This window comes from Anneissia japonica, unplaced genomic scaffold (genome assembly GCF_011630105.1).
Source record: "Anneissia japonica isolate Jap-2015-1 unplaced genomic scaffold, ASM1163010v1 scaffold997_len2565447_cov190, whole genome shotgun sequence".
NCBI classification, from domain to species: domain Eukaryota; kingdom Metazoa; phylum Echinodermata; class Crinoidea; order Comatulida; family Comatulidae; genus Anneissia; species Anneissia japonica.
This window is the reverse complement of record NW_022696369.1, coordinates 1,122,889-1,133,583: the sequence shown is the minus strand read 5'-3', so window position 1 is coordinate 1,133,583 and position 10,695 is coordinate 1,122,889. Positions and strand designations below refer to the sequence as shown.

Here is a 10,695-nt window from a genome sequence, read left to right as displayed (position 1 = left end):
TTTTGAAGTGGAGAAGGGGTTGCATGGGTGTTGTGAGTCTGGTCATTATGATAGCTTCCTTTTTATTCTTGTCTTTATTTTTCTCTTCTCTTTTTCTTTCCTTTTCTTTTCCTCTTCTTTCTCTTCCCTCTCTCTCCCCTCTTTCTTTTCTCTTATTACCCAGCCCGGTACGACGACTTGGTCGGCCCGGTAAAAACCGTCAGAGGAGGGGCAGTTTTCCCCCTGCCCCACCCTCCTCCCCCGCGCCTGTTACGACACTGGCTAACACGCCAATCATCCCCCCCAATGAAAAATATTTTTCTACGCCACTGAAAAACTGAGTCTGATACCCCAACAAGAGGCCACATTTACCTCAGCTCCACCACCATGGTTGGGGCTGGGCGAGTGAGCAAATTTTAAAATGGGCACCTCTAGATTGCAGGAAATGGCACTTTCAGACTGTAAAAATACGTTTTCAAAGCAGTTTTTTCAACAAAATGACATTTCCCCGAGCCTGAGCTGTTACCGCCATGGTTAGACATCATATAATATCAGCGCTCCCCATTTAATCCGTTATCCCCCATTTGTCTCCCCTTCCAGTGAGCTTAATTCAGAAAAAGCCAGACTCTTGTTAACAATGACAGAGTATGTGGTCGTGTTTCTATTAACAGACAAGCTTTTTCTGTAATTACTGAAAATCGGCCGGAAAATATCTATTTGTGAGCAATGTTGCGCTGGCCATGGCCGGATCAACATCTTTGACGATTGTGCCCAAAATTGTTTACAAAACGTAATGCAATAATAGCATATTGACTACTATTGTATATTTTCGGAAATTTTTCAGCCGCTCCAAATCTCTTTCCTATTCTTCCTTTTATTCTTTCACAATTTTACGTTTTATTCATATTTTCCATAATGATATACACTCGCATGATAGTCACTCGTTTAGGCCTAGGCTAGACCTCGGCTATGCCCATTACTATATTATTTAAAATATAAAATTTTAATAGAAAAGATTGATTTTACATGGACACAGTAATTCATACTTTAAACAATACATTAATTTCAAATGTAAATATAATGCTGTTAACAAATAAATAACAATAATTTAAACGTGTACATAGGCCTAGTATCACTACTACAAAAATAAGATTAATATTTTTCAATCTTGTAATCAATTTTATATAGCCGGAGTTAGTTTCGACCTAGGCAAACCTTTGCTAAAAAGGTACGCTTTCTCCATCAAAAGGCTTCTTCTATGAATGTAATGACCTGTTCGAAGCACGAACTCATGTAGACCAAACCCAGTACCGTTACGATTTTTCAATCGTACGGGAAATCCACTCACGATACTTTAAACAATACATTAATTTCAAATGTAAATATAATGACGTTAACAAATAAATAACAATAATTTAAACGTGTACATAGGCCTAGTATCACTACTACAATAATAAGATTAATATTTTTCAGTCTTAATCAATTTTATATAGCCGGAGTTAGTTTCGACCTAGGCAAACGTTTGCTAAAAAGGTACACTTTCTCCATCAAAAGGCTTCTTCTATGAATGGAGTAACCTGTTCGAAGCACGAGCTCCTGTAGACCAAACCCAGTACCGTTACGATTTTTAATTGTACGGGAAATCCACTCACGATACAATAACAAGCTTAAAAACAATATCGGTAATTATATAAACAAATATTTGGTGGTGGGGCGACGGAATGGATCTTTTTTGTTTTGGAAGGGCGTGCTTCCCTGTGCACCCACTAGACACGTCAGTTCATCTGACTAATCAATGTTTTAATTGCCTATGATATGATATCTCTGGCGATAAGTTCCTTCATGATTTCATTGCTTCCTCCATAAATAGATTGGACGCGGCTATCAATAAACGCACGTGAAACGTCATTCTCCCACATGCAACCAGTTTCACCATGGAGCTGGATACATTCACTTGCCACCCTGTTGGCCAAGTCAGTGCACCTATGAAATCAAAATTAACAGTTAACACAATACATTATTAACACAATTATATTAAAATGATATGTTATCCGGAGAAATTCTTAATTTTTGTGGGCGGTCCACAGGGCCCCCGACTTACAGGGGCCATGGTGGTCCTCGATCTAGCTTCCTGACACAAAAGAGCTTTGTTGATACTTCAGCATAATGTGTCTCTGAAATCGACTGCAACACATATAACATATTGTATTCACTGACGGATTTGTTAAAATTTAAACAAACTGGAGAGAAAAAGAAAATTGTATTCCAATTTTAAATTTGCCAGTGCCAGGGAACAGTGAAATTCCCTGGTCAGTGCCATTTCCGACTACCAAGAGGTGCTGTAATCATAAAATTTCTTACCAACCATGGTGTGGCCAAACGATATCATATTATTTATTTCGTAGTTAAAAACAATTAGAACACAATGAAAAACATGATTTAAAAACGAGCACATCTAAAATCCCACAACGAAATTGGTGACGGGAACCCGAAAGGGCTCCCATTCTCAGAAAGCCACGTTACGCTACTGTTTGTGGGAATTCTCTTGTCGGGAAATCTCCTTGATTGAAAATCCCTTCCAGTCCCCACCTACTGGGGAATAGCAAACGTATTCCATAGAATTCAACTATTTGAAAAACTTAACACTTAAGGGGACAAGATATTCGGTACGGTTTCTCCTATCAAACTCACCAATATTTCACCATCGATGACATTGATGAATTAAGCCTGCCTTCGTTATACAAGCGAAAGCACTGATCAGCAAACGATCTCCCGAAGCAAATATCTGTTTTCAATTCAGCAAGTTTATGTTGTACTACCTTAAATTAAAATTGATGATATACCTAAATATATTTAAGCAAGTGTATCGACATATGTTGCACGTTAACAATTAGGCCTATTATTGGATTTTCAGTGTGAGATACACCAAAGATAAACCACAAAGTCCTATTTCCATTCCACTGAGTCTTACTGAATAATTTAAATTTTTTTTTATTCATTTCCATTGCAAAAAAATCATACTGAAGAATTGGACTCTTTCCGAAGAATGCACTACGTTTTTTAATGCCCACATGGATCATATACACTGGACCAGCGACTTAAACGTCATCCTTTATCCGGGCTATTGACACTTGCATTTCAACCCTCCAGCTGAAACACAAAGAGAGCCTGCTGATGGACTTTAACCGAGGCAGGGATGGCGCCGGGATTTTCCCTAAAAACATGACAATTTAGAGGTTTCAAATGCTTATTCAATCGATTTTAGAGTCTGCTAATATGCAGAAAATAAGTATATATTATTGTTTCCCCCGGCAAATTTTGGTTTTTCTTTCCGAAGTAGGGGGGGGGGAGGAGTCTCCCCGACAGGGGTGGTGTGGGCAGGGATCACTGACGCCACCAACCGAGAACCAACATACCATCCACGTTCAGCGAGCACAGAGTGGCAACCACAAGTTTAGCCAACTGAGATAAGTGCTCTTTTGTATTAAGAGGTACATAACACAATGTCCGACAATGAGTACTTTGTCGTACGTAGTATGATTTTGTACATTTCATTTAATTTCATTTATTTCGTCCAATTTTAAAAACATTATACAAGAAAAACAAAAACAAAACAAAACACCCTTGGCAGAGACAGGTTTAAACAAAAGCAAACTTAATTTCTGTACAAATTTTCTCCGCCGCCAAGGGGGACACTTAATAAACAACTTAACTTTACATGTTATAAGTGAAGAACAAATAGGTTGTAGCATACAGGGGCCTAATACTAACTGTAGTAGCTACAACGATCCCTGTCCTTACCACCTGTTAACTTCACTTATTTTTTCAGAAAGGCAGCAGGTCTATTTTAATTTAAAAGTATTATTCTATGATCAAACATAATATACAGAATAACTGTTTTGCAGGTAAAATAACTTTTAAAATTAACTGTTGTAGACATGTAAAAGGTTAAGGTTAAGACCATAGTGTATTGGATTCATCCGTGCCGCACTGACTAAACAAAACTGATCGCCCGATCAGCAGAGTCGTTCGGAACTGACTGTTTTAAAGTTTCCCTTTTGGCGTTCCATACTGAGTGTTCATTCCTACCTGTGAATTTGACAAAGGTTGTCCAGATGCATGTCCGTCATTAACGAATGATCTGGTCTTTTCGAACATGAATTCGGAATGCGCTTGCCCAATACCACCGACTAACAATCGCTCCCTCGGTAGCTGCTCCATAAGGTAATAAAATCCTTTGTTGATTTCACCTAAAACAGCATCTTTAGGCAATCGAACATCGTCAAAATACAATTGGCATATATCCTATAAATAATATAAAAATTGATTAAAATCTAGGTGTAGGTTAAAATAAATCAACGCATGCACTTGTGAAAGCATTGTTTTTAAACGACCCCGTAGCAAATTTCTGTCTTTAAATTTAATGAGTTTATTCCGAGGATTGTCTGAAGGAAATTTGAGAGCGGTGGCCTATTCAAGAATGCATGAATTTAAATTTGTTACGTTTATTGAAGCCCCAGAAAGGTCTACTGAATATGCATCATTATAATTAAACTACTGTAACAGTACTGACAGCTAAAAATGGTGCCGTCTAATATGTGCAGATATTTGCTGTACTTACAAGTGCCGATTTAATTCTAAGTTACTATAGTTTAAATTATCTCTTACGATTGTCTTTTGTCCAAGCTTGTTTTCAGGACGTCCTCTTGTAAAACCTTTCATTCCTCTTTCAACTATAAATAGACTAATGCCATAGGCAATTTTCTTTACTTCAGTATTAGTCACCGCAACCACAATGCATACATCCGAAAGGTATCCGTTAGAGATGAACACCTGAAAGTAATAAAGGTTAAAGAAGGGGGAAAACCAGAACGTCATGGTCTGTGACTAAGTAGCAGCCTTTTTGTAGCTTCATTTTCACATCATTCAACAACAGGGGCTAAAAAGAACCATGGCATCAGGGTAACCCCCTACTCTTCTGAATTTATATCGGAAAGGGTCGAGCTGCATTTGTTAAGAGTTTTAGAAAAAGACAATATTAAATTACTAGTTGCTAAGTCTACTCTGAAATTCTTTTTTTCAAAATTTAAAAACGTTATCAAAATCACAGAATATGCACAAGAACAAATACGGTAATAGTGTACGCTAGACTTAATATTTCATTAAAACTTACTATTCCTATTCATTGTGTTTCTATTTCTATTAAGAAGTTCATTAAGGGTTGTGGTAGGGATGCATTGTTCTGTTGTGGGAATATGCGGGTTATTGTTAACATTAGTGGAGTAAAGGTTCTACCCCTATAACTACCACTGTTATGTGTCTTTTTCTGGTGTTTTAAACAGTTTAAAAGTTGAAAGTGTATACCTTACTGCCATTCAGAATCCAGTCATCCCCATCTGGTTTTGCGACCGTCTTAATGCCCTGTAGATCACTGTGTAACAAAAACTATTTCAGATTATTTATACATATTATTTATAGCATAATGACGCAATCGGTCTCCAATTGGGATTTCGAGGGTTCGAGTCTAGGGCCCGTAAGCTGTCCGTCACAACAATCATAATTCAATATTTGAACTTCATTTGTTCATTGCCGGGAAGATGAACATTAATAATGTTTGAAATATTGAATTACGATGGCTTGTATCACTTTTTCAGAGTTTGTTTCATCTATCTTCATAATAAATGTTTAATCAAATTTACTCCTCGCTGACAAAATATAAACTTTTTCACTCACTGCGCCCGACGGTCGTCGGCCGACGCGATTACATGAAGAATGCAACGCGACGACGCGCGTGTAACTGACGATCCGTTCAGACAACCACTACACCGACAAATCAGCAGACGTGGTCGCGTCGTCTAGCGCTCACAGGGAACGGAGTTGGATTCGTCGTACGACGCAGTGAGTGCCCCGATTTACTTGCCTGCCAGCTGATGGTTCAGTCATCGCTATACTTCCAATCATCTCACCCGATTTCATCTTTGGTATTATTCTCTCTTTCTGTTCCTTAGTACCTAGATGTGCGATGTATGGGGCCACAATATCGCTATGCAATGGGAAGCTACTACCTATAGCATTGCAATACATTCTAATGAAAAGAAGAAACAAGTAACAAGTTCTTAATATTCTTGGAGTGTCATTTGGTTTTTTTTTTATTTATTTATTTATTTTTTTTTTTTTAACGTAAACGACTATTGTACTTCAAACAATTCTGCTTTAGAGCTGCCTGAATACACTCCAAGTTCTAGACATTTACAAATACAAAGTATATAAACACTTTGATTATTATTATGACCTAAAATACAGAAGTATACTGTGAAATATAATATGTTGTACTATAATAATTATAATAACGGATACAGAGTTGGTTGACTGGTTATACAACATACGGAGCTGTTTGGCGCATCGCGGGCGGATCTGCTTCTCACCCTTGAGGTCGAAGTACAAATGGGTACCTGAGGTTCAAACACATAATGTGCTATAATTAGCTGCAACATTATGGACTTTTCCCTGGTGATAAAAGATATTAATGTTCTACGTGAATGATCTATAACCGGAGTCATAACGTGAAATGCGTAAAGGCCTTATTGGCAATGGACCTTTCCGCTAAACCCCGCCCCTTGAATATTGTTGCTAAGGTCCCACAAAGCGACAGTGTTAAACATATGCGAACACGTGCGTTTGTGGGACAACACGTGTGTTTGTGAGACGCGCGCGTATTCCTAGCGCTGTTCTGATTAGTCAGTTGTTAAGTTTGATTGACACTCCGGAAAGGTCTTTTATGATTACTGTTATTAATATTTCAATAAATATAGAAGGCACATTTATACACTAAGGTACAGTAGACCTATGTAGTTTTGTTGTGCTGCGTCTGTACTTAAAAATACCTATTAATAATATCCGGTATATAATTTCAACTTTTGAAACAATCAAAAATTGCTAAAACTTGTGGTTGATTATGACGTGGCAATGAGATTAAGTTTAATGTGTTCAATAAAGTTTACACAATTTCTGAGGAACTGTAAGCTAAGTTGAATAACTTCGCAACTGTCGTGTACTTTAGGCCTCCTATCAATGAAAAATAGGGCACTGACTTACTGTTCTTCCCACAAAAGAACTGCCGAAAAAAAATCTGCCCCGTGGCCACCGGCTTCCGCAGGAATATTCTTGCACAGCATACCGGCATCACCAGCCTGCTTCCAAACCTCCCGATCAACGTGGCCTTGTATTTCCCATCTAAAATATTTGAATGAAATATCAGAACTCCAAGGTAATCTTTAAAAATAATTTCCAATAAACTTTCAGACTCATTTACAAATTCGAATATCGGACATAATACAATTTTTATGTCAGATATAGTAATTCGGTATATCAATTAGTGTAACAGGACTGAAAAGTAAAAACCTTTTGACAACTTATAATAATTTATGAGCCACACTAGACTAAAAAAATAATTAGACAGTCTACGGGTGGTATCAGATACCAACATATTTATTTTTTGTTTGTATCCTCTGTAACATTAAACATGACTATTTCATGTTATTTTTTACTCTGCCGAAAAGTCTCACTAGGGTGTATACAGCTGATTATCGATGAACCATTATTTCACGACTCTAAATGTATAGACAGATACTAGGATATAATAATGGGATCCTTACCATTGACAATTAAAGCAGTGTAATCTGCGCATGCTTAAAGAAATATCGTTATTGTAACATAAAAAGAACGGTCAGAGTGTACTCAACATTTTTTTAAAACCGAAAATTATATTCGAATTTTAGTCTGCCATTTCCGGCGATCTTGAGGTGCCATAATTATAAGTTTTCTAACCCCAGGCCCCGACCATGGCGGGGTTAAGGTGCTCTACGCCCTCCATCTGTGAAATTCCTCTGCCCTTCTCTCTATTTCATATTCCTGGATCAGCAAATGTATATTGTCTTTCATCTCATGTTCAGTACGACATACACTATCATCTAATATCTTGCTTAATACATTTCTTTAAATCTAATCCAACATATTTACGTTGTTACAATTAATAACATTTGACCAATCAGTTTGAGTTGAAATATTCAACAGTAACTATAAATTTTGTGCAGGATTTCATAGATCAGATTTTTAAGGTATTACCGTATGAGAACCGAATTCCATACGAGTAATCTTCCTAGACAGTAAATAGCAAAGTGGCCCGTTAAGTAAATATTGAGTGTGTTTGCATGAGATAAGCTATCAGCAAAATTGCATAATATATGGTCAATAACAGTTGATATGCTACTAGAAAAACGAGTCCATTTTTCAAAAGTTTAGAAAAACCATATCGCTTAAATACATTTTCGTACATTTTCACAAGATTGAAGTTGCGATGGTTGACGTACAATTTTCCTAACTTATCCAGAAATTTGTTAAAGTGTGGTCTGTAGATGCTACCTACAGTGAATGGTTGATGGAAACTGAATTCAATCGAATCGAGTTTAAATTTGAAAATAGTGGTACCAATTGAATTAGGCCTATTACATTTTATTGTAACAATTTTTTTTTATAAAGTACTTTGAAACATTAGAATTTGTTAAACATGTGTTTATGTATATGTCATTAAATATTGACTGTTATCAATTTAATATTATATGATTTGTCAATTGCCCATGTCGATAACTGAAAAAGCCTATTAATAATGGAAAGCAAAGAATTATTCCAATTTGATCTGAAAAGCCAGTAGGTAAAGCAACTGAGTGGTAGACCCAATCTTACGGAATACGGACAGTGGCGTCACAGAGTTTGTGGGGCCCTGGTGCTGACACTTATTGGGGGCCCCTAAAAAGTGAGCGAAGCCAGCGTTTTCGAGCAGAGGGAACAAACAGACACAAGGGGCGAGGGGACGCATAGGACCCCCCTCCCAGACGGAGTCCAGTGGGTGAAGGCCCCTGGTGGTGGTCCGAGTGGGCTTATGTCATTTATGAACTGTTAACTGAGTTAACAGGGAACATAGAATGGTCTATGACTGATGAAGTATTACGGACAATTTTATGACAAAACCAACATTGATTACATAGGCAAACTTTTGGAACTGGTATAGGCCTACCAGTAGGCCTATTTACTCTATGTAGGTGTAAATAAATAAAGAAAATATTTTTAGTGAGAAACAAAACATGTGTTCATAACGTATGTACAATGCAAATCAGATTAATCACAAAATCAGAGACAAATGTCAAACATCAGAACCCAGCTTTTATTGCTTAAAACGGTCGGGGCCCCATTGAATGAAACCAGTATGGTATAGTTTATATTATATTTTTTAAAACTACAATGTCGGGGCCCCTCGTGCCTGGGGGACCTGGCGCTCCGCCCCCCCCCCCCCGCCACCGTCAGTTCCCGAGCGTCACCCCACTGAATACGGATGGAAGCAATGATTTATATTTTTCATTTTTTCATGAAAAATATATTTTTCATAATTGTGTATAATTTTGTTTGAATATCGATTTAATAAGCCTTTGAAACCTGTCTCTTATACACATCTTTTGATAAAACATAGGCCTACTGTAGCCAGACTATGGATGGAACGACACATGACGTACCTAGGCCCGTTCACTTTTACGGCCTTGAGATTCAGCGTTTGTATGGGCTTTGTATTTGAATAAATGCAAGAATAATACAAGTGGTTGATAGTAGATTCTGAAGTTTTATACATTTACATTTACTTTAGTCTGAAAATACAAAATACTATTTAATAGTTGTTCTATTGAAATGCGCTATTTCCAAGTCTGTGAGCATATGAACGATCTGCTGCTTTGTGGGTAGTCGTTGTACTTGTATTTTAATCAATGCAAAAATAAAACAGGTGATGGATTTAATGCAATGAGGTGATACATTCTGTCAGTCCAATACTAATTTGTTGCTCATTTAAAGTTTATTAAAATTCTACTATTTTAAGCTAAGAAACTTCACACAAATGCTGCGAAGCTAGCACTTCGAAAATTATGCCCATACAGTGTGGTCCACTGGCGCTATACGATAGACGAGGCTTAAAACGAAGGATTCATCCATCATATAACCTATGTGATCATCCGTCATTTCGTATACTTATTCGATCAAGTTTACAATAGGTACAGTACAACAAATGTTGGTCATGCAATAAGACATACGCCATATTTGTTTTAATTGTTCCTTTTGTACATGCCTAACGTAAGAAACAACATGTACTGTACAAAACAAAATAAAGAAGTTGCATAACATTAATTAATTACCTTCTTTTATGTTTGCTTTTTGAAATACTTATGCAGTTAACAACAATTATAAAACAGACCGGATGTTAATACCGAAAACAGACGGAATGAAGGCTTAATAATCATAAAAATTATATTTATTTGGTTTACATCAGTGGTACGCTTTGAAAAACAAAGGTCCGTCCGAAACACAAAATTTACAGACAAAAGATACAAGATAGGCCTACATCAAATTACAAGAACAACTAAGATTTAAAATAACCCAAAACCGCTAAAATATTTCCCTTTCTCCCTCCCTCTTCTTCCCTGAAGATTCAAATGTTACCTCCACATAACTAAAAAGAAGAAAAAAAGTGAGCAAACTTAATTACCCCTTATTTGCAGAAACAATACCCTAAGTACCCTTATTCCCCCCAATGATGCATTACCCCTTCCCCTTAAAAACCTAAACAACATCGAAGCTAGTAATGCTATAATGTTGTGATTATACTTGCATATTCTG

General features: G+C 37.0%; 1 protein-coding gene across 1 annotated transcript; it reads right to left on the bottom strand.

The window, feature by feature from the left end:
* Nucleotides 1–1,523: 1,523 nt before the first annotated feature.
* Nucleotides 1,524–10,117, bottom strand: LOC117102051 (long-chain specific acyl-CoA dehydrogenase, mitochondrial-like). The gene is made up of 8 exons (XM_033242266.1): nucleotides 10,113–10,117; nucleotides 7,075–7,251; nucleotides 5,900–6,064; nucleotides 5,344–5,410; nucleotides 4,648–4,812; nucleotides 4,069–4,284; nucleotides 2,671–2,798; nucleotides 1,524–1,962 (listed from the first exon to the last, which is right to left on the bottom strand). Exons 1-8 carry the CDS (start codon nucleotides 10,115–10,117, stop codon nucleotides 1,788–1,790), a joined length of 1,098 nt encoding a protein of 365 aa, XP_033098157.1. The 3' UTR covers nucleotides 1,524–1,787.
* Between the last annotated feature and the right edge of the window lie 578 nt (nucleotides 10,118–10,695).

Bases quoted from the DNA above. Each gene is read 5' to 3' on its own strand.
- LOC117102051 (XM_033242266.1), bottom strand. The intron at 5,411-5,899 runs GCAAGTAAATCG...TTTGTTACACAG, and splicing joins ACTGAACCATCAGCTGGCAG to TGATCTACAGGGCATTAAGA. The intron at 1,963-2,670 runs GTGAGTTTGATA...TTGATTTCATAG, and splicing joins TCATCGATGGTGAAATATTG to GTGCACTGACTTGGCCAACA.